At 55.2% G+C, this 22,398-nt stretch overlaps 5 protein-coding genes across 13 annotated transcripts in view; 2 read left to right on the top strand and 3 right to left on the bottom strand.

Moving 5' to 3' along the window:
• Positions 1-4,108: 4,108 nt before the first annotated feature.
• On the top strand, positions 4,109-6,939 carry Jsrp1 (junctional sarcoplasmic reticulum protein 1). The gene is made up of 6 exons (XM_020169012.2): positions 4,109-4,259; positions 4,601-4,642; positions 4,761-4,877; positions 5,228-5,407; positions 6,169-6,260; positions 6,364-6,939. Exons 1-6 carry the CDS (start codon positions 4,142-4,144, stop codon positions 6,853-6,855), a joined length of 1,041 nt encoding a protein of 346 aa, XP_020024601.2. The 5' UTR covers positions 4,109-4,141; the 3' UTR covers positions 6,856-6,939.
• Positions 6,940-6,990: 51 nt separating this feature from the next.
• Amh (anti-Mullerian hormone) lies at positions 6,991-10,316 on the bottom strand. The gene is made up of 5 exons (XM_020169008.2): positions 9,478-10,316; positions 8,769-8,911; positions 8,453-8,561; positions 8,207-8,360; positions 6,991-8,102 (listed from the first exon to the last, which is right to left on the bottom strand). The coding sequence occupies exons 1-5, from the start codon at positions 9,878-9,880 to the stop codon at positions 7,223-7,225; spliced, it is 1,689 nt and encodes a 562-aa protein (XP_020024597.2). The 5' UTR covers positions 9,881-10,316; the 3' UTR covers positions 6,991-7,222.
• A 123-nt stretch (positions 10,317-10,439) lies between these two features.
• Positions 10,440-17,242, bottom strand: Sf3a2 (splicing factor 3a subunit 2). 3 transcript variants are annotated; one of them, XM_020169006.2, is made up of 9 exons: positions 17,158-17,242; positions 14,934-15,097; positions 14,641-14,712; positions 13,545-13,591; positions 13,050-13,159; positions 12,227-12,276; positions 11,998-12,138; positions 11,363-11,431; positions 10,440-11,266 (listed from the first exon to the last, which is right to left on the bottom strand). In XM_020169006.2, exons 2-9 carry the CDS (start codon positions 15,057-15,059, stop codon positions 10,550-10,552), a joined length of 1,332 nt encoding a protein of 443 aa, XP_020024595.1. In that variant the 5' UTR covers positions 15,060-15,097; positions 17,158-17,242; the 3' UTR covers positions 10,440-10,549. The 3 variants fall into 3 exon arrangements, with proteins under 3 accessions (XP_020024595.1, XP_073910667.1, XP_073910668.1); XM_074054566.1 differs by lacking the exon at positions 17,158-17,242 and adding an exon at positions 16,998-17,151; XM_074054567.1 differs by lacking the exon at positions 17,158-17,242 and adding an exon at positions 16,343-16,979.
• A 98-nt stretch (positions 17,243-17,340) lies between these two features.
• Plekhj1 (pleckstrin homology domain containing J1) lies at positions 17,341-19,495 on the top strand. Its single transcript, XM_020169010.2, has 6 exons — positions 17,341-17,862; positions 17,963-18,030; positions 18,121-18,187; positions 18,661-18,751; positions 18,832-18,895; positions 18,968-19,495. The coding sequence occupies exons 1-6, from the start codon at positions 17,769-17,771 to the stop codon at positions 19,076-19,078; spliced, it is 495 nt and encodes a 164-aa protein (XP_020024599.1). The 5' UTR covers positions 17,341-17,768; the 3' UTR covers positions 19,079-19,495.
• A 462-nt stretch (positions 19,496-19,957) lies between these two features.
• Positions 19,958-22,398, bottom strand: part of Dot1l (DOT1 like histone lysine methyltransferase) — a 58,185-nt gene continuing 55,744 nt past the window's right edge. For all 7 annotated transcript variants that reach the window (XM_074054559.1, XM_074054561.1, XM_074054560.1 and 4 more), the window contains one exon: positions 19,958-22,389. Coding sequence is in view for 1 of the 7 variants with exons in the window: in XM_074054564.1 (XP_073910665.1) it covers positions 22,382-22,389 (8 nt within the window). In the remaining 6 variants the exon portion in view is untranslated. The remainder of the gene's footprint in view (positions 22,390-22,398) is intronic.

The raw sequence follows: 22,398 nt of genomic DNA, 5'->3' as shown, positions 1-22,398 counted from the left end.
TCAGAAGTCCTGACTGGCAGTGGTTGTGTTTTTAATGACAGTGTCCAGAGTCACTACTGCATATCCGGCAAGATGTGTGTCTTTTTGGACAAAGCTGTTGTCATCCGTGAAACATTCAACATCCAGATGACTAATGGACTGGTTGGTTAAGCCTGGCCAGATGGAGAACACCTCATCCATAATCTCTAAACAGTCATGCTCCAGTGGGCCTGAATGAACCCATAATAGGGGGCTGGGTTTAGAGTCTTAACAACCTCTAGCTGGACATGCAGGTTTTTACATAACATTCTTTGATATTTGACCATTTGGGAGTTTGTTAACCAATAATTTTTTTTATATTTCATGAGAGTTAAAACAGAGTGGGGAGAACTTAGACTGTGAGTTTTTGTTTCAAAGTAAGTTTGTCTGCTATAGCCACCAAGACAGCAGGTACTGCCAGGGTGCACAGGCTGGGCAGCCAGCCTGGGAAAACTGCATCAATTTGCTTTGATAAATAGGCCACTGGGAGTGCCAGAAACCTAGCAGCTGGGTCAAGACTCCTGCAGCTCCCAGTCTCTCATGTACATATAGGAAGAAGGGATTTATCATACCTGGCAGGCCCAGAGCAGGGGCATTTGTGAGTGCCCTCATAATTTTCTTCAAAGGCCTTTTTTTGTTTCTCTCTTCATACCATGGGTTTCTGCTCTCCCCACTTTGTGGTTTCATAAAGAGGTTTTGCCAAGAGAGAGTAATTGGGAATCCAGATCTGGCAGAAACCTGTAGCTCTTAGAAATTCTCTAATCTGTATAGTGGCACATAAGGGGGTGGGGACTCCTCGGGGTTCCCCATTAATATGGGTTTCTCTGGTTCCTTACTTTTTTTTTTCTAGTACTTGGAAGCTGCTGCTGCCCTGGTACCATAACCCTACAACCTTTTTCTAGGTGGGGCTTTAGCCACATAGGCTGACTGAGGACTGCATCCTACCAGGAATCAATATAAGGAACCATCTAGGTGTTTTAAGCTCCCCTAAAACTACTTTTAAAACCACTCTATTGACTATAACCTTATCTAATGACCCCTTCCAGGGCCAACCTATGCCAAAATCAGGCCAGCTTATTTCACAGAAGGTCCTAAGCTTGTCAGAAGTCAGTTTGACCCTGTAATTTCCATTAAATCCCCTCTTAAAGTTCTAGGGGTGTGTTCTTACTCTGACCTCCTCCCACTCCTCCTGTTTGCCAGACATCTAGACAGAGACAAAGATGGAAGGGATGAGGGCTGTGGAAAGGAGATAAGGGGTCCTCCTCTCTGGCACACAGGGGAAAACAAGTAACACCACTCACTTTGTCCATCTCCAGCTACTCCCATTGTAGAGATTTAGGCATCTCTTGGCCATAGTGAATCTGTATAAGCCCAGGACCTGGGCTCACCCTAGACCATATGGGTTCACCACAGACCCACGGATCAGGACTCCACACTCGCTTTGTAACCAGGCTACATCTCAGGCTCGCACTTTCACACACTCCCACACAGTACAGTACTTCCACCTGTTCCCTGAACCCAAAAGACACAGTTTTACTCCCTAAAAGGGCGGTTACTAGGGTGTCTTTTGAGAGTTGATCAAACTCCCCCTCTGCCTCCTGAGGCAGGCCTGAATTTGAACCTGGGTTCTTACCAGTCTGATGAGTTGGGCTCCCAGGTTGGTTCCCAAGCCTTTCCAGGTTCCTTTATGTAACCAGAACTTACCTCCTCAGCATACAGGGAGAGAGGCTCCCTCCTCTGGATCAACATGGTCCAGTGGCACCTGGCATGGACAGTCCACCTTGTGGACCAGGGACATTGAGCTGGTGACAAGGAGGTGAAAACACCACCCTCCAAATCCTGGGTGGGCCCCTAGAAATGTTGCAGGACAGAGACTGAGAGGGCACCGAAGTTTTTGGGAAGCAATTTATTAAGCAAGCCATCAGCAACTCAGCAGACTCATGTCCAAAGGCTAAGCACTGAGAACAAAGGGGGCTTTCTTTACATAACATTTAGAGCAGGTTACAGAAATGGGGGGAGGTACAGCATGTTGTATACATAATCATGTGTTATTTCATTGGCTGTTTTAACCTCTGGGGCGAGGTGACCCTCCTCTGGTCTCCAGGTAACATTCCCCAACTCCAGTTTTCCTTTGTTTTACTGTAGCACTCACTAATCTCTCTTCCCCCTCCCTGCCTTCCTGCCATAGTTCAGGTAGCTCACACCTATAATCTTAGCTACTTGGGAGGCTGAGATTGGGAGGATTGCAGTTTGAGGGCAAACCCAGCAAATAGTTCATGAGACCCCCATCTCCAAAATAACCAGAGCAAAATGGACTAGAGGTGTGGCTCAAGCATTAGAATGCCTACTTTGCCAATGTGAAGCCCTGAGTTCAAACCTCCTCCCACCAAAAACCAAACCAAACAAACGAGAAACAGAAAAAAAACACAAAATAATTTCCCATATGGCTGAGGGGCAGCGGTGTACTTGATGATCAGCTAAGTGACCAGGTGGAATAATTGTGAAATATTGTATAAAAGCAGCCTTTGATTCAGTTAGTGAGTGGTTAATGAACAAGAATAGACTTATTTCAACCTCAACATACTCCTGGGAGAAGAGATCCCACTTTCCAGATATAGAATCTGAGTCCCACCTAGTAAGCTGAGCCTGAGGCCACATAACAGCTTTCCTTCAGAATGTGCAAAGCACAGACCAAGACATGTCTTCCTCTGGGAAGCCCTCCAGGCTGGCCCTGGTCTCCTCCTTCCTCACATACACACAGTAGGTACTTCATAAATGTTTGCTGATCAAATCACAGAGAGAAGGGTAGGTGACTGCTGGAACACAGCCTCCCAAGGCTCTGAGACAGGACACAGTGTCCCTTTGGCTGTTGCTTAAGGTGGCTAGTCTGCAGGCTACTCTGCTGACAGAGGAGTGGGGAATCCCTCAGCCAATTCCATGCCATTGTCTAATGATGGCTGTGGGGGACACCCCGGGCAGTGACTTCATGCTGGCCCCTCCCTTTGGCTCCTCTGGCCCTCACTGATTGGTCCCCCAGCTGCCCCAGCCACCTGTTGCTGTCTGTCTTGGGCCATCCTTTCGTACTCCATCCTGTTCACCAGGCCCAGCATGGAGGCTGAGGGGTAAGAGGAGCCGGGGAAGACCTGGACAGAGGTTGGGTGCCAAGGGTCTGGGGAGGATATCTCAGAGGTCTACAGGAGTCCCAAACTTTTATGGCTGTCACCTCTCTGCACCTAGGGGCCTGGATTCCTGCCTACCCTGCATGTTGGGCCCCTCCCCCACTGTATTTTCCATGGTCTCTGAGCCCCAGGGAAGGGTGGCCTTTCTGTCCTAGGATGGGGACACACTAATACTGGCAGCAGCAGGCCATGGCGATCCAAATAATCTAGGTTTGGGATCTGTCTTCAAGCTTGGCATGACCTCTAGCCAATAACTATATCTCCAGCCTCAGTTTCCCCATCTACCATGTGGGAATATGGGTAGTAAAAGGAAACAGGGGACCCAGTGCTGGAATTGGAAGTCCCCCCAGGACTCTCCTCCTCTATCCTCAACTACCACAGTTAGGACCAGGCTGGTGGTAGCTGCTGGGGCTTCAGCCCTTGTTTCATGGGGTCAGCAGGGAGGTAGGGGGTTTCAATACCAGGAATGATGGATAAGGAGGGTCAGAAGGGAGAACTCATGGAAGCAAAGGATTGGGAGGGGCTGGGCCACTGGCTGTCCTGTACTGCTGGCCTTAGACACCAGATAAAAATAGCCCTGGTCTCAGAGAACATGAGATGACCTGGGGCCCAGGGTTCTGGTGTAAACTGTATGACCTTGGGTGGATTCCAGGCCTCTCTGAGCCCCAGCACCTTTCTCTGCTGCACTCAGGCACTGGGGGCCCAGAGAGGCTGGGCTATGGGGAGACTTGAGGATGCCTGCCAGAAGGCCCTGAGGTCATGCAAGAGTATGACTTTGCCAAGTGAAGGCTACAATAGAAAAAGGGAACAGAGAAGGCTGGGAAGCAGGGGAGAAGGGCTGCTTAGTTCCTGCCCACAGGACCACTAATAGGTACAGCAGAGCAAGACCCCTTTTCTGCATCCTCTCCCAGCCTTATGCCAGGTGCACTACTGCTCTGGTCTCCATGACAACCACAGTCTTGGAGGAGCTGGAGGGAGGACTGGACAGCTGCCTGGCCAGCAAGGACCTTTCTGCACTGTTGGAGTCTTGCCCAGGCTGGCTGCAGGAAAACAAAGCTCAAGGTACTGTGAACTAGGTGGCTCAGTACTGGATTGGCTTAAACTATGCTCCTGCCTCCCCTGCATGTTGGGCCTCCAACACCTCCCTGCCCCCATCTCTGCCTCAGGAGTCTACCAGGAGCCCCAGGAGAACATGCATGCTGGGTACTCAGACCTAGGTTTGAGTTTTAGTCTGCCATTGAAGTGCTGTGTGTCTTTAGGCAAAGCTTCTCTGAGCCCCATCTTCTTTCTCATCTGTAAAATTGGAGTCATTGCTGCCCCTTACCCAGCAGAGCTGGAATAAGGGTGGGATGGGAGTGGCTTGGACATCCTGCAACCTTCATTCTCTCTGCTCTCACGAACAGTGACATCCAGGTTGTCAGACTGTAGCAGCTGGCCCCACGTGAGTAGCTGAAGCCCTGGGAGTTACTGGCCAAGGAGGGTGGGTTTCTACAGCCCAAGGAAGGGCTAGACTCTCTCAGAAGAAAGCCAGAAGGAAGCACCCCTTGGAATGTTTCCCCACAGGACCCTCAGTTGCTGGTGGCAGCCAGCAGTGTGGATGCCAGGCCCCCAAAATGGAAAAGGAGTCTGCAGCCAGGGGTGGCCCAGGACCAGGGAAAGAGAAACTGAAAGTTGGAACAAGTGGATCTGCAGTGGGCATGGGTGAGTTGGGGTTGGGTATGGATTGTCATGGGGGATAAGCAGGGGCAGGCCTTTGAATTTGGCCCTGAGGGATGGGATGGATGAGGTCTCCTGGCTGAGTAGCTCCAGGTGTTACAAGGGTGACTACTTGGTTCAGAAGCCTTGGCTAATTCATGATTAACACCAGTGAAGTTGCTATGAACACTAGGCATCCTGCAAGAACTGCACCCTGCCAAGAGCAGCCAGATGCGGGAAGCTAGGTGCCAGGTGCAAGTTGCCCCTTGCTCCCTGCACTTGGGAAGTGGGCTGCCCTTGTGGGATCAAGTGCACAGCCTACACTTGCCCTGCAGCCCCCCAGAGCGCCCCCTCACGGAAGAAAGCACAGGCGGCCCCACCCTTGCAACCACTACTGCCACCCCCCACCCTGGCCCTGAGTGAGGAGCTGCCCTGGGGAGACTTGTCGCTCAACAAGTGCCTGGTGCTGGCTTCCTTGGTGGCATTGCTGGGCTCAACTTTCCAGCTGTGCAGAGGTAAGCCTGGCCTCCCCAGAGGTGGGACAGGGTTGGGGTAGACCTGTGGGCTCACTTCTTCAGGAAGGGGCCATATACACATGAGGGTGGGTCTTGCATTCCCACCCATGGCTTTTTTAGTTTTTTTGGTGGCACTGGGAGTTTGAACTCAGGGCCTCATGCTTACTAAGCAGATGCTTGAGCCATTCCACCAATCCACTTTGAACCTTTTGTTATTCCCTCTTAAGTATAAACCTTGGGAGGAGGGCCCCTTAACCTCCTTCTGCGAATAGGCTATTGTCTTCTGCTTGGGCCTTGTAGGATCCCATGGTTAGGCCCAGGTTTTTCCGCTCTAGGTCGGGCTTCCCGTGTCTCCCCAAACTGTGGACCCTTCCGGGACCACTTCCCCTTCTAGCACGAACCTTGTGTGCTCTCTTTGTTCCCCCATGGACCTCTTAACTGCACCCAGTCCCCGCTCCTCCCCACCGCCGTAGTATGTGCACCCTCATTAGGAAAGGATCCTATGGGGCAAGCCTGAGACCTGGCTTTTGCCAGGAGCACCCCTGCAGCCAGAGGGGGGAAGGGAGAGAGGAAAGACCACTCTTTTTGCAGCAGGAAAAAGGGAGGCCCGGAAGAAAGGGGCACCCGGCAGCAGGGAGGGGGCCTGTGCAGTTCTGTGGGCCCCTCTCTATCTGTCTAGGGAGGGAAGCTCTAGAGGTGAGGGGGCGGACAGGTCCATCTTTTGACCCAGGCTGACTCATTTTCCCACCTTGTGCCCCCAGACGCTGCGTCTGGGGAGGTGGCCCATGCAGCACCTACCCCTAAGCCACGGGTCCCTCCGAGCTCGCAGCCTAAGAAACCAGTGTTGATCCTGGTAAGTTTCTCCTCCCTGTGACTGTGAGCTCATCCGGGGGAAGGAAGCCCAGCCACCAGGGAGGTGGGTCCTGATCCCAGGACCCCATGCTATCATGTTGCAGCCTAACAAGCCTGTGGCCTGGGCACCCCCATCGGAGCCACCTGCACGCCAGGCGGGGTCACCCACTTTCCAGGCAGAGGTAGAAGTCAGACCAGAGGTTCCCAAGTGCAGGGAGTCTGTAAAGAACATCCAGGAGGAGCCTGGGGAAACCAGGGGAAAGACCGCTAGAGAGGAACAAGCGCCGATTGAAAAGGGAGGACCCCAGCAGAGGCTGTGGAAGGAGAAGAAGCCACGGAGGGAGAAACCCCGAATGGAGGACAGGCCTCGAAAAGAGAGATCGAGGAAGGAAGAAAGGTCGAGAGCCTCCAGGGAGGCCCGGGAAGCCCTGACTAGGCGCTGGGAGGCACGCGAAGAGGGCCATCGACCCAGGGCGCGGGACTCCAGGGACCCTGAGCACTTCAAGAGACAGGCCTGGGCCTCCTCAAGGCGCCGCGACTACGAGGACCAGACTCCAGGTCGACAAAAGCACCGCGAGGGCAAGGGACGAGACTGAGCCGGCACTGGGTCCGGCGCAGGAGTCCTTAATTATCTCTAAATCCCCAGGGTTCCAGCAAAATAAATCGAGTTCTGCGGGTCACCGCTTCTCCTGTTCCTTTATGCCTGAACCCCAGGCATGAATGATGGGGATAGAAAGCTTTCCGCGGGAAAACAGGCAGTGAACGCCCAGGGGAGTGACTAAACTCTGCGCCCAAGAAAAGAGAAAGCAGAAAGAGGTCCCTGCACAGGACTCACGGACACCCCAGCTGGGTACTTGCTGGCATTTTTATTGGGGCATTGCCTGGGGTCTGAATAAATATGGGAAGGGGCTCTGGCTGACGCGTGCAGGGACCCTCGGGGCAGGAGTTCATGCGGTGCAAAGATCACCGGCAGCCACATTCGGTGGCCACCATGTTGGGCACGTGGTGCGCACTGATTCGCTCCTCCGACAGGCTGATGAGGAGCTTGCCGGCATAGGCTGTGGGCACGCAGCAGGGTGGGCGCGCCAAGGCAGCCCCGCGGGCCTGCATCTTCAGCAACAGCACCACGTGGTTGCCATAATGCGGGTTGCGATCGGACTGCGGCCAGTCACACGTGCCCTGGCAGTTGTTAGCCTGGTAGGTCTCAGGGATGAGAACGGAGCGCTCCGCGCGGAGGTCCACGTTCAGCTCTCGTAGTGCGCACGGCCGGTCAGCGGCAGTGGCTCGCGCGCTTCGCTGTGCCCGCCCGGAACCCCGCTGATACTGCCCACGCCACTCTGTGCGCAGGGCTTGCAACGCCTTTAACAGTAGCAGCGCGCGCAGTGGGTCCCTGGGGCTGCCAATGCTTTCAGAGTCTCCAGGGTCACCCGGGCACAGCGCTAGTAGGCGCGCCAGCAGTGGGGGTACAGCTGATGGCAACCCTGGGAGAATGCGCAGCTCGGCGGCTGCTGCCTGCAGCTCGATGGCCACCCGGCGCGCCAGGCTTGAGGACCAACGCCCTGACGCGTTGCTCTGCAGCTGCTCTGAGTCCCTGGCGGTGGCCGCAGCGGGCGGAAGCAACAGCAGCAGCGGTTCCTCCTGGTCAAGCAGGCGCTCCAGCGCCGTTGGGTCGGATAGGTTGACCAAGCCCTGCTGCGGGAAGCTGGCCAGCGCATCCGAATCCAGAACCAGGCGAGGTGGCGAAGCGTGGGCCGCGGTGTCCCGCAGCGCACGCGCCAGGAGCGTGAGCGTCTCCAGGAAAGGGTCGCTGCTGGTCAGCAGCTCCTTCGGCTCCATGGACAGCCTGGACCAGCAGTCGGGGGATTCGTGAAAACATGAGAAGTCATGAGAACGCGAGGCTGCGCCGCTCCCATCTCCCAACGCCCCTGCTCTGGGGCCTATGCGCACCTGGGCAGTGGGAAGGGCATGATGTCCAGCTGGCTGTGCGCGGACAGTGGCGCGTGCCCGGATAGCAGGAACAGGGCGGGGGTCATCCGTGTGAAGCAGCGGGCGTCAGAGCCGAACAGCAGGGCCTGCAGCTGAGCAGTGCTCAGTGGGGCATCTGTAGCAGGCGGGCGCTAGGCTGGCTCAGAAGCTGGAGGGAGAGGGCACCCGCCTGCCATCCGGTCCCTCTCCCTCCCTGTGCAGCCTTACCGCCTCCTCGGGGCCGCAGGGTCAGGGCAAGCCCAGGGCCGCGCCAGGCCCCCGCCGGGTGTTCCACGGTCAGCGTCAGATAGCGGGTGTCCCGGGTGGGGCAGACAGTCTGTGGACTTGGGGGGCTCAGCCCAGCTGGGTGAGGACAGCCATGCCCAGCCCAGCTATAGGAACACTTCCTCCCTTCTCACCCCTTCAAAGTTCTGCACTTGGCCCTTGAGCCTTTCTACTAGGTGCAGACCTTTAGAAAAGCCCAGCCCCATTCCCTGCAGAAGGGCTCCTGGTGACTCAGGGACTGCCTCATGCTCCTAGGTACCTGGGCACCCTGCAGCCCAGTCCCAGTGACAGTGACCTCGGGTCCAGGCTCAGGGTACAGCACCAGTAGTGCCTGATCCTCAGGACTGGCTCCTCCCCGTGGGGGCTCCTGGAATCTCAGTGAGAATGTGGGTTCCCATGTCACTGCAATCAGGACAGCAGGGACACCTGAGTCAGGGGTGGTGCCTCCTCAGGCCTGTCCTGAGGGAGAGCCCCTCCCCGGCTGGAGACTGGGTAATCAGTGGGGGCAAAGAGGTCTGACCCTGAGGCCCTGAACCTATGAACTGGGGACCTTGCCTGTAGGGTCAGCAGCCCCTCTTTGCCACCTTCTTGTGGCCAGGGAATGACCACTGGGGTGGGCAGAGGTGACAACTTAAGGTTGTGGGTGGAGGGTGCCCTTCATTCACTCCCACGGTGCCTGGCTCTGGGGACCCAGGACCCTTCCCTGCTAGCCTATGGGCCTTCCCAGCCTGGTCCTTGACAGCTTCTGGTGGAGTGGTACCAGAGACTTCCAGCTCCCAGACACAGCAGAGATAACATGTTTCCTCCCTGGCAGGACCCACAGCCCAGTATCAGGGCACAGAAGCACCCCAGCTTTGGGAAGAGCATTGGACCTGGGGCAGGGTCTCCAAAGTACCCCAATTCAAGAGTACTCCAGCCCCCCTTTAATGTGAATGATGATGAATGGAGGCCCTGAGTCCCTCACATACCTTCCGCCAGGTGCAAGATCATAAGCCGCTGACCCCCAGGCTCCCCCAGCCAGGCCCCCAGCCGCCGTAGGGCAGACAGGGTGGCTTGTGAGTCACTGGGACTGCAGACTCCAAAAGTGGCCAGGTCCGAGGGTCCCCAGTGGGCCTCCCACACAGCCTCCAGGAAGGCATGCTCATAACTGGTCAGGGATACCACCACCTGCACAGGGACTCTGCTCTTGTTGCTGGCCCTATTCAGCATCACCAGGCACAGGGGGTTGTGGGGTCTCCTAGGTGGCCAGGCCCAGTCCTCATGGAAGATAAGGTCCCCAGGGCCAGCAGCAGACTCTTCAGGGGTCTTGGTCCCCAACACAGCTCCCAAGGCCAAGAACAGCAGGGCCAGCTGAGTAAGAAGACCCTGCATGGTGGTGCTGTGAGGGATTGGATTGTGTGTAGCTTATATGGCTGAAGACAGAATGCTAGTGGGGAGGTGACCTTGGGGACAGTGCCCCTCTGGAATCCTGGACAGGTGGGAGGCAGCCTTCTCAAAGGGCTTTCTGTTCTAGGAGGGCCACCTCTCACCAGATAGGGCTGGGCCTGTAACCACACTGGTCAGAACTGTCCTTGAGCAGTGAAATCCCTCCTACAATCATAAACTGGGTGTCTGGTAGGGGCACAGAGCCCTACCTAAAGGACCCAGCCCCAAATCCCAAGGCGATACGATGCTTTCATGTTCAGATGGCAGGCTGGGCAGGCCTGACAGAAGGGTAGAGCTCCCCAAGTGTACCACTCACTAATCCACCTTTGAGACCTATGCATATGCACCTAAAAAGACAGCAGGTACTTCCACTCCTGTCAGCTGGTGGGGTCTCCATTAGGCATCTCCCAGGGCAGCAGAGAATAGCTGCTCTATGTGCCACCCAGAATTACTCATATGTAGTGAGCCTTGTCTGCCCCATAGCTCCACATCAGTCCACTGCAGACACGGGGGAAGAGAGGCTGTTTACTGGGCTCTGGGGACAGTACAAAATACAAAAGCTGTATCACCTCTGTGGGAAAATACAGAAAACCAGACTTATGGGGAAGCACCTTTTCAGTTGGTTGGGGGAGGGGGTGGAATGTTCCCAGGGCCTTCGGAGGGGAGGGGGGGCCTTAGCATGGGGGGCATAGGAGTTGGGGGATGTACCCCAGGATTTGAGGGGTGAACTCCAGGAGGCTGAGGGTGTACCCCAGGAGCAGCAGGATGAACTCCAGGAGGCTGGGGGTGCACACCTGGTGCCTGTGGGTGTATTCCAGGGGCTGGTGGGTGCACTCCAGGAGCCTGGGCGTGAACTGCAGGAGCAGGTGGGTGCACCACAGGAGCCTGGGGGTGAACCCCAGCCGATGGGGGTGGATGGACCCCTGGGGCTGGAGGGTGGACCCCTGGAGCAGGGGGATGGACCCCAGATGTGGGGGGGTGGACCACTGGGGCTGGGGGGTGGACCCCAGGGGCTGAAGGATGGACCCCTGGAGTGGGGGGATGGACCACAGGTGTAGGAGGGTGGACCACCGGGGCAGGGGGGTGGACCCCGGGAGCTGGTGGGGGCAGCTGGGGAGGTCCAGGGGGTCCTGAGGGTGCAGGCCCAGTGGGGGGCATGGGAGGCAAGGGCAGGCCTCCTGGGGGAGGTGGAGGCAAAGCCTCAGGCAGTGGTGGACGAGGAGGCAAGCCATTCATCAGTGGGGGAGGGGGCCGCTTCACCCCTGGAGGTCCAGCTGGGAGGCTAGGTGGTGCTGGAGGCTTCTCCATCTTGAAATGGAACTGGAGGAAAAACTAGAGTAGACACAGAAAGGCTTAGCCCCATGGCCTCAGTGTGGAGCCCTAGACCCCTGGGGAAGCCCCAGAATGCCCAGGCCCTGCAGGGCTCACCTGTTTGGTCTCCTTGTTCCAGTGGGTCCAGAACTTGCCTTCAGCCTTGTCAATCTCCCTGCTTGGTACCTGGTAGGAGGGAAGACAGTAAAGAGGCCTTAGGACCTCTGGGTTTCAGACTGATAAGGCCTTTATGTAGGATGATAGGGCTTGGTTTGGAGGTGAAACAAGGGGTTTAATCCTAGCTCTTTTACTTACCAATTCTATGATCTGGGGAAATCAAGGCTCACATTTTTTGTTTTTGTCTTTTTTTTCCCCTAGGCAAGGTCCAGCTATACACATCAGGCTGCCCTGGAACTCAAGACCCTCCTGTCTTGTCTCCTGAATGCTGGGATCACAGGGCTGGTGGCTGGCTCTTCTCGTATTTACTGTTTCCATGGAGACACTGAACACAGGCTACAACCAGCCATCATGGCCTGGCCCAACATAACAAGGCCAAGGCCTCACTGATTCAAGTACTTCAGTCCACACTGGGGTCCCCACTTCTTCATGGGCACTATGGGAGTCACAGAGGCAGACCCAAGAGGCGATGGCTTCCTACAGCCTAGCAAGCCTAGAGTGGATAGTGGGTTCCCTGTCAGCCTCTGCAGTGCATCTCGATCCCTCTCACAGGAGGACCCTAGTGGCCATACTACCTTGAAGGCAATGGTCTCATAGGGTTCGGCAGCCATCAGCAGGTATTGCCAGCGCCGGTCTGGGGGCTCAATCCTCTGCTCGTAGGCAGACATGAAGCGGTGACGGGGCATGATGCCCTCAGCGATCTCAGGGTAGTCAATCTGCAGACACAACCAGTAGCAGCACTTCCTCAGGGTACACCTTTGCCCTCCCGCCTTCAGCATCCAAGAGACCTGGGCACTGTCTTACCTGGAACAGGAGGCTCTGCTGGCCCATCTCCGTGTCTCTTTGCTTGGTTACTGCAACACACAATGCTCAGTTCTGGGGACATGTCTTCCTGGAGCCAGGGTCTAACACTCCCTCCATGGAAGAGGGTAGCAGGCTTGGGTTTGGGGCTCTGCTTCTCAGGAGGGCACAGATGTGTAGGCTTTCCTTTGCTACCCACCCTAGCACTCTTAAGTTTTCCTGTGTCTGCACCTCAGTGTCAGGCTAGGCCCCAGAACCCAGGCCCTGCATATGGGGACAAGCAAGAGCAGAAGCACTTACATCAGAGTCTGGCTTGCGCCCAGAATGGCTGCCGGAGGCTCAGCCTCCCTACTTGACTCTGACACTCTAGCTGGCCCCTATACCGCCGGTAGACCTGCCCCAGGAACCGCCCCCCCACCAATCTCTTGCTAAAACCACTTGCTAATAGTCTGTTGCCATCTGCAACTCCAAATGTAGCTATGTTCCCACCTAGCCATTTATTCAGCTTTCTGACTCAGGTCCCTTGACAATTTCAATAGACCTGCTAGACAAGCTGTTCCTAAGACAAATCCTCCTCCCCACTTTCCTCCTTCTCAAGGTTACCAGGAGCCCATAACCAGGTTCAATTCATAAGGCATGAGGGATAAGTACTTACTGGCTGCCTGACAGTGCCTGGCAGCAGTGGCAACCCTGTGGGGGGGAGTGTGTGTGGGGAGGAAACGGTCATGTGAAGACCAGAGAACAGCGGCTCTGTGTGGCCCAGAGTCCAAAGAGCTCATTCATGCCTGCAGCAGCTGTAGGCTGCCTCCCTCTCATACAGACACACCTTTGTAGCCTGGACGGCCAATCTTCACAAATTTCTTCACCTCCACCTTGACCTTCTCTGGTGCTGGCTGGGCAGGGGCCTCCTTGGCCTCCTTGGCAGCTCGCCGGGCCCTTCAGGGAAAACAGGCATAATGCTGTGGCCCATCCACATGGGTGGCCAAGGCCAGAAGCCCAGGTGCCAGAGCCCCCATAACCTTGGAGCTCATCTACAGGTGGGGGGATAAGGACAGGACGGTTCTGAGGGGCCCAGGTCTGGAATGGAACAGAGGTCAGGGCATCTTCCTCTTCTTGTCACATTCCCATTGCTCTTTGCTGAGGAGTAATCAGAGCAGCCCACCATTCTCAGGCCTGTCCCTCTCAGATTAGACATCAGGGAGAAAGCACAGCAGTCAAGGACAGGGTCCAGCCCTCTCCTCTACACCCACCCATACATGAAGGACTGTGGAGTTACAGCCTGGCTGGCGCCACGTGGTGTATGGGATGGTAAGATACTCACAAATTGGTCTGATGCTTCTTCCCCTGAGTGTGTGCAAGGTAGCTCCCCTGGATAAAGAAAGAAAACACACCATTCAAAGATGAGAGAAGATCAAACAGGCCTTCCTCAGGGGGGCTCGGGGATAGACAAGACCACAGATATGGGACAAGTCAGGGCAAAGTGGGCACCTAACTGAGGGAGGAAAAATGAGTACTAGTGGGTCTGCTGAGGGCAACAAGTGCACATGTACCTGGCTGCATTCGGGACAGCTGTGTGGCACATGCTACCAATGCCAATGAGCACCCCTGATCCATCGTCCCACATGGGAAGCCTCCCCATGAGCAGGAGGAACACACCCATCAACTGTCCCCAGCAGGTACTGGGCCATATGTTGGCGATGTTACTGCTGGAGAGCTCCTGCATGAGGGGGTGGAGACCAGGGATGCTGCTCAGCACCCTGCAGTGTCCACGACACCCACACCACAGAGAACCCGGCTCCAGTATTCAACATGCAAAAGGATAAACAAAAGCTATTCCTGCCAACGAAGACTCAGTGACTGATCTCATGGCCCTGGGCATAAATGACCTGGAGCCACTCCCCTCCCAAGACTCCAGAAGCAATGCAAAGAAATGCCTTGCCCAGTGGCAGGCATATGTCATGATTTGTGGAACTATTTGCAAACTGCACAAACTGAGTCCCCTATTCTTAGACAAGTGCTTGTTTCCATGATAATGGCACCAGTGACAATGGCATCTTAACAGTAAAAGAAAAAAATGGGAAAGTCTCCCAGCAAGCCTCCAGTGGAGGCCTCTGATGGCCAAGATGAAGGACACAGGTAGGGACAGAAGGACAAAGACCAAGCCTGCAGCAATCAGTGTTCTGAAGCAAAGGTAGGTGAGAAAGCAGTCAGCTCTGAGCAGTGGTCCAAGGCAGACCTCTCATCCTGTGCTCAGAGTGAACAGTGAAAAGGGTCATGAGGGGGACAAGAGAGGAGTGGGATGGGAAGCAGGGAGGGCAGGCCACCTTTGCCTAGTCAGGAAGCAGCAGAACAGGGTTAAGGGGTGGCAGGTCAGAAAGCTGGGCAAGGCCCAACAGAGCAGAGCCAAGAGAACGCACCTCGTTGTTGTGAAGTGTCAGACAGAGTTTGCATTCATATGATCCCAGATGGTTTTTCATAAAATATGGGTCCTGGGGAGGGAACAGGTCTTCTGTTAGACAATGGAACATCACTACCAAAGGGTCAGGGCACTCTGGACCTGCCCAGCCACACCCTTCTTTGGGAAATACAGCTCCTTCAATGGTGCTGCTTGTGAGGCTTCTAAGCCCTGGGGCTGTAGCCTGGCAGGAGGCCTCTGTGGACGTGGGTGCCCCAGCTGGAGTGTCCACAGTAAGGAAGCAGCCTGACCCACCTTATTGATGTCAATGGTCTCTAGAGCCAGCTGTCGCAGGCGCTCCCGCCGGTCCCTGTTACTCTCAGAGGAGGAGGCCACACCTCCGCTGCCAGTTTTGCCTCCTGGTCGATGCTGGAAGTCCATGGTGAAGGACTTGGGGTTTTAGTGGATAGGGGACAAATCTGCAGAGACAGAAAGGACAACTGATGGCTCAAGACAGCAGGGACTTCAAGAGGGCCAGACACAGGCAGGTACCCTTTGCCCAGCACCAAACATGTGCAGACTCTGACCAACCTCGAAGGCTCACTGCAGGCCAACACAAAAACAAGGAGACTAGCATCCATCTGCAGAAACACCTACCTAGATTACTACGATACTAAGGGATACCTGGGACACCACCAAGTGATGGTGGAATGGGAACAGGAAGTCACTCCGGCTCAGAGTGCAGCAGCTGAAACCAAAAATGGCGAGACGGCATAACCAGGGAAGATAAGGCCAGTCCTTGCAAACAACCCTAACGACCTCCAGGAAGCCTTCCAATACTGACCAAGCACTCATGCTCACCCCTCTTCTGAATCCCCTTTCTGGCTGGCTATATTCCTCATAACCCCATCGTCTATTTCTCTGGTTTGCTATAAATTTGCTGGAGGCCAGAGAGACCTTTATGTTTTCACCCCCACTGCCTGACACAAAAGATATTCCAGTGCCATTTGTAGACAAGGAAGGCTCTGCTGAGTCCCCCAAACCCTCTTCTGTGTCTGCAGACAAACCTGTGCCATCACTCCCATCACTTTCAGGCTCAGTCAAACAACCTCTAGGTAGCTTTCTCTGATTACCCAACACACTGGGCTGTTCAATGTTGGACTCAGGCCATTGGCTTAAACCCAGAGGTGAATGCAGAGACAGGGCTCAGGAGACTGAGGAAAGGACAGCCCCTAGAGACATTCTGGTCCTCTTTCCCAAAACCTGTGACTGTGTCACCTTATAAAGCAAAAGAAACTCTGCAAATGTAATCAAGGATCTTGAGAAAGGGAATCATCTGGGGCCCAGTGTCACCACAGAGTCCTCATACGAGTCAAGAGGATTGCCAGGCACCAGTGGCTCATGCCTGTAATCCCAGCTACTCAGAGGCAGAGATCAGGAGGATTGCGGTTTGAAGCCAGCCCAGGCAATAGTTCCGTAAGACCTTATCTTGAAATAAACACATCACAAAAATAGGACTAGTGGAGTGGCTCAAGATGAAAGCCCTGAGTTCAAACTTCAGAATCGAAAGAAAAAAAAAAAAATCCAGCCTGGGCAAATAGTCTAGGAGACCCAATCTTGAAAAAACCCATCACACACACACACAAAAAAGGGGAGGGGGGGCTGGTGGAGTGGCCCTGAGTTCAAGCCCCAGAACAACAACAACAACAAAAGAGTTGGCTAACCTAAAAACAGATGCCCATCCAAGAAAGCAGGGGTACCAAGTTCCAGGCTAGCTAGAGGGCAGCTGGTCCAACCAAAGTGGAACAGAAAACAGGGGATTTATTTAAACACATGCAAAATACAACCATCAGGTATACGGTATGTTGAAACTCTGAAGAAAAAACAAATCAGAAAATCCAGCTAGGGGCTGGGTTATGACTCAGCAGTGGGCGCTTGCCTAAGGTTCAATTCCCAGCATCCCATCCCCACAAAAAAAAGTTGGACGTGGTGTGAAAACCTGTAATCCCAGCACTTGGGAATGTGAGGCAGCAGACCCGGTCTAGAAAGAGAAAATAAGCTTCTGGGACCGGAGTCTGGACCAGGGATAAATTAGGTTTTGGTGGAATTACCACTATCTCCTCAAACCAAGAAAATAACCTATTTTCACAGTTCCTGGCAGTTCTGTACTGTCCAAGTGGTCAAGAAAGGCGGTCCGGGGATCCAAGACCGCCTGCCTGGGGAGCACTGGCAAAACAGGGCAAGCTAAAGTTTTGTGGCCGCCCTGTTCCGTTTTATAGTTAAGGAACTCGCCGGCACCCCAAAGCCAGACCAACTTCCAAACACGGAGCGCCCCGGCCCCCAAAGTGGCGACACCCGCCCGGACCCTAACGGGCCTACCAAGAAAGGGCGTTCCTGGGGCGCGAGAGCCAACCCCCGGAAGAAGGGTGTGCCGCCCGCCCCGAGCCAGCGCGGCAGGCACCTCACTCCCAAACCCACGTCCTTTCTGCGAGCCCCGGGACCCCAGCAGGCGACGCTTTCAGCCCGTGATACCCCTCACCCGCGCTGGAAGCCACACGACCTAAACCTCCTCAGCGATCGCCACGACTTGACCTTACGCATGCGTACAGTGAGCTAAGGAACCACTTCCAGGGGCAAGTGGGGTGGGGCTTCCCATGTGCGCATGCTTGGCACGTCCAGTAGGTCGGATGAACGCTCAGAAGGCGGGATCCCAAAACGCGTTTATGCACAACGCTTTCTACGCTCTTGGTTCCTCCAAATCTGGCGAGGCCGACTGTAGTGAAAGGGTGGGCTGATACTGCTAGAAACGTTATTGTTCGCTCCACTTTCACTTGGCTCCCTGAATGGGCGCCGCCCATCGTGGGGGTGCTGTGAATCTAACTCTGCCCAAGTTCAGTGTATTTCATCATTAGTAGAATGGCCAGTTGCCCTCAATAACCCTTGCACCCTTCCGCGCGGACCCTGCACACAAGCACCACCGAGGCGATAGGCGGGCTAGCCTGCTCGAGGCGCGCAAGCGCAGTAGCCCCGGCGGTGCTTCCGGGCTTTCTGAGACCTTTGTGGAGCGGGCTGCGGCACCCGCGGGGACGGCGGCCGGGAGGAGGGTGCGGCCCTCGCTCCCAGTTCTGATTCCCCGATCCGGGCGGCGCAATGCGCTACAACGAGAAGGAGCTGCGGGCTCTCTCCCGGCAGCCGGCCGAGATGGCGGCAGAGCTGGGCATGCGGGGTCCTAAAAAGGGCAGTGGTGAGTGCGTCGGGGCCGTAGCTAGGACGTCGGGCCCGTAGCTAGGACGTCGGGCAGGAGGGGGTCCCACCACCGCGCTGAGCCCGCCCTTTGCCTGTAGTGGCCAAGCGGAGACTGGTGAAGCTGGTGGTCAACTTCCTCTTCTACTTCCGCACCGACGAGGACGAGGTAGGGACGTTGGGAAGCCCGGAGGGGGGGCGGGCCGCGCGGGCTGGCGGGCGGGCGGGCGGCCGGCGCTCACGGCCATGTCTCGCGCAGCCGCTCGGAGCCTTGCTGCTGGAGCGCTGCAGAGTGACCCAGGAAGAGCCCGGTGGCTTCTCCATCAGTGAGTGGACCCCAGCTTCCCGCACTGACCATCCCCTCCGTGGAACGGGAGCCCCTTGATCGTCCACGGGCGACCAAGGTCAGGTCCTTGCCCGCCCTACCCGGCACACCTGCCCAACCCTCTCCAGGCCGGGCTCCTTCCCAGGACTCTGCGCCACCCCTGGATTCTGTCCTCTGGGAGCCCACGGGCCAGACCCTGCCAGCCACTGTCCCAGCTATCAGCCACAATGTCACCAGGAAGGACCTTCTCTGCTCTTTGGATGTGAACTGACCCAAATTGGGTTATTTTCACAGGTTGAGGGGAGCGGGGGACTTGAACTGGGGGAATGCAGTTCAACCTGTGATAGGCAGAACGGGATTAGACTATAATGGGGCCAGAGGGAGGGGCAGTTTGGAGCCCTTGCATGAGGAAACTGGGGCTTGCGGCCAGCCAGGGTGCGTACTCCCTCCCTGCTTCCTTCCCTCCTTCTGCAGGTTTCCTAGAGGACCCAGAAAGGAAGTATCAGTTTGAGTGCTGCAGTCAGGAGCAGTGTCAGGAGTGGATGGAAGCTCTGCGAAGGGCCAGGTGGGGCTCTGGGACAGCCTGGGGGTGCGGGGTGGGAATTGGCAACTGACAAAGCACACAAGCACCACCTTCTTCCCCAGCTACGAGTATATGCGGAAAAGCCTCATCTTCTACAGGAACGAGATCCAGAAGATGACAGGCAAGGTGTGTTGGGGGCTAGAGGTGACTGGCAGCCTTCCCAGGCCTGGCTCAAAACCACCATGTCCACCCCCACAGGACCCCCTGGAGCAGTTCGGCATCTCTGAGGAGGCCAGGTTCCAGCTGAGCAACTTGCCAAGGGAGGGGCAGTCAGCGCGCATCAGTTCCCAGGTGGATGAGCTAGACTGACCTTCTGCTGGGTCCCCTGTCTTAGGTTTCCTGGCTTTCTGGGTCTGTGATGGGAGGTGTTTTTGGCTTAAAGATGTTCAAAGCCCAAGGTTGGGTAGGAGTGGGCAAGGGCTTCAGTTTTTGGAGAAACAACTCAGTGAGCGCCCCTCTTCTGTGCCTTGGGTCCCACCTCGTGGGTCTGGTATCTCAGTGTCATGTACCACTGCCAGCTTGGGTGTGCCCATTGAAAGAGGGCCAGGAGAGCATGTGACTAGCACAGCTCTCCTGTACCCACCCAATGTACAAAGTTACGTGAAGCTGTGAATGGTGAGGGGGTCTTCCCTTAGCCAGCTGTGAACTCCTGCTGATGGGGTGGCCCTGGCATTGGTTCTTGGGCTGCCCAGCTCGCTCTGTTCAATAAAGGTACCTCTTTTCCAATTGGCCGGTTGTGGAGTGAGTAAGGGCACTCAGGTAACCAGAGTCTCCTCTCAGAGAGGTGATGTGCTTGGGGGACAGGCATTCCTTCCAGGTTTACCTAAGAAGCAGGGCTGGGTTTCCTGCACTGAGGAGAGACCTAGTTGGAAAAGGCTGGGGAGGTTTCCACCCAGGGCAGAATAGAAGGGTGCCATGGTAGCAGGAATCCTGGATGACCCTGGGGACAAGGCCAGGGCCTGCTGCTGGGGCTCTGTGGCTGGCTTGAGTGATTAAAAGGAATGTTATCTGGTGGGACTAGTTCAGTCATAAGTTGGTGTTTGAAAGGAGACTGGGCCTTCCTGAGGTAGCGTCTCCTGCCACTGTTGGCTCTCAGAGCTGCTGCTAGGGGCGCCCTAAGCACTGGGGTTGGAAGGGTCCCCCACTTCAGGGATGACGCATATGGAAGAAAGGTTGGTCCAGACCATGTCCAAATAAAAACTGCTTTTATTACAGTGTCTAGAGGTGGGAACAATGCAGAGAGACACCCTAACGAGGGTAGAGCTGAGAGCCAGGGAGACCAAGGGAACTGTAACAGCATCCGTTAAATACAGAGCTCACTACAGAACAAAGTTTTGCTGAGTTACAAATAAAAATTGTGAGTGAGAAATACCACATGGGATTGGATGTGTAAATGGAGATGAGAGGCAGGTGGGAACAGAGTGATGCATTCTGCAGGGCAGATGAACAGATCCAGGAGCAAGGAAGTCTTAAATAGCCTCCATCTGTGGACTAGAATAAAGGACATGAAAGCCAGTTCCTGTTGGCCAGCAGGCTGCCTCCTGGGTAGTGGTGGTGGTGGTAGGTCATCCTAGTCTTTATGGTTTCCATATCAATTCCTGAGCAAGAGTCATGGAGTGGCCTCCTAGCTTCCATGCAGTCCTTGGAACATTTGCCCCAGGCTGAGTGACCTGCAACCAGTGAGATGGGCCCCAGCACCAGACTCCTGGACAGCCTTCATTATCAGCCCAACATCCAATGGCTAGGCAACACACTTGGTCAGTGGGTATCTGTGCAGGGAACAAGTGTGTGCCCTCCCCTTCCATCACAGCCAGTTTACATGCAGGCTGGCTCAGGAAGGTACTTGTGCCCATGCTAAGTACATGTGCCACCCAGTGCTGGGCTGTGTTAGGTACACTCCCAGCACTCAGGTATGTGTAGATCAGTAACAGGGAGGGATGTTTAAATATGGCCCATCAGGAGTCTACGCAGCAGCATGGCCCACACTAGTATTTGTTAAAAACAGTGTTTTGTTCCAGACCAGGGACTTGCTATATGCTGACTTTGCTACTGTCACCCTGTGGTGCCCTAGGAAGCTGTGTGGTCAGAAGGGATGCCTTGCCCCCCACGGAGTCCACAGGAATGGGACACAGCACCTTCTGGCCTTGCCAAGAGCACCAACGTGGAGGGGGAGGGGTCACCAGCACCATCTTCAGGACTCCAGCTGGGGTGGGGAGGGGCAGAGGGGCAGGCCTGCTGCTTCCAGGCCCTCCTCCCACTCCCCAAACTGGAAGCCCCTGATCTGGCTTCCCAACCAGATCTAGGTCAGAACCAGGGCTGGCACTGCAAGCCCAGGACAGTCCTGCAACCTCCAATGCCCAGCCCTAGCCCCTCTGCAGTCCCACACAGTATATCTGTCCCCAGCACTGCCAGTTTGCAAATGGGCCAGCATCAGGGTCAGAAATGCAGGCTAGGAGTACTCTAAGCAGCCATGGGAACCTGCAACATCATAGTGGCAGGCACAAAGCTGACTGGAGGGCACAGGCTGGGTCCTGCTCCTACAGGGTCTCCAGCCCTAGGGTTGATGCCATTTTTGTGCATTTGAATAAGTTTTTCTCCTTTCTTTTTTTTTAAGTTCACTGTACATTATACAGTCGAAAAAATAAATGCAGTCAAGTCTATGAAATTTATAAAATTTCATCACATCTCTATAAAATACTGTCACTCAGCGTGACTTTTTCCTATACACAAACACCAAGGACGTGCCCTGCGTCACCCAGTCAGTGTGCCACAAGCCAGAAAAGCAAAGGAATACAAAAAGTAAATGCACTTGTCACACAAGCCAACCCAGCCTCCAGGAGTCAAGTACAAAGCCGTATGTTGAGCACCACTCAGAAGGCTGTAGTCACCGCAGGTCATTCCTACCAGTTCTGGGCTCCAGTCTGGCAGAGAACCAAGGGACTCTCCCATCCCAGTACCAGCCAGCCCTGCTTAAATGCCAAAGGCACAGCCCTAAACCAGAGCACTAACAGTTGGGGCATTCACAGTGATGGGGCAGGGATGGCATAGGGGCTCCAGGGAGAGGAAGGTCTGAGGTTCAGCTCTGGTGTCTTCTGAGGGACCTTATGACAACTCCCCTAGAGTCGGGCACGCATTTGGTATTGGAACAAGTGGCAGGTGCTTCTGAGAACTGGTTTTGGCGTTGGTCAACGTCCAGGACAGCACCAAGAGGTGGAGGCAGGCGCAGGCCTGGTGGCGAGATAGCACCGGGACAGGATGGGCTGTCAGCATCTACTGGTAGGCCAGCCCTACAAGTCCAAGTCTTTATATAGATTCTCTTTTATATAGACACTTATACTTCTCAATAGGTTGCCTCTGACGACTTAGATGGAATAAAATAAGTCGGAATTGTTTATACTTTTTAAAAAACGATAAATACTTTATCTAAAACTATCGACAGTACAAACTGGACCAGCCCCAGCACCTCCTGCAGGATGCCGCCAATTCACAGTGGAGCTCCTGTTCTCTCCTGTCTCTGCCCTCCGAGTGGGAGCCCAGCAGGCTGGCGAACACCACGCAGCAGGCATTGGTCCACACCGTCCTTGCATAGGTTGCGCAGTTGAGGTAGAAGTCCTAGTTACCTGCAGGGG

This window comes from Castor canadensis, chromosome 14 (assembly GCF_047511655.1).
Source record: "Castor canadensis chromosome 14, mCasCan1.hap1v2, whole genome shotgun sequence".
Lineage (NCBI taxonomy): Eukaryota > Metazoa > Chordata > Mammalia > Rodentia > Castoridae > Castor > Castor canadensis.
Note: the sequence above shows the minus strand (reverse complement) of the source record. Positions and strands in the feature narration are given on the sequence as shown.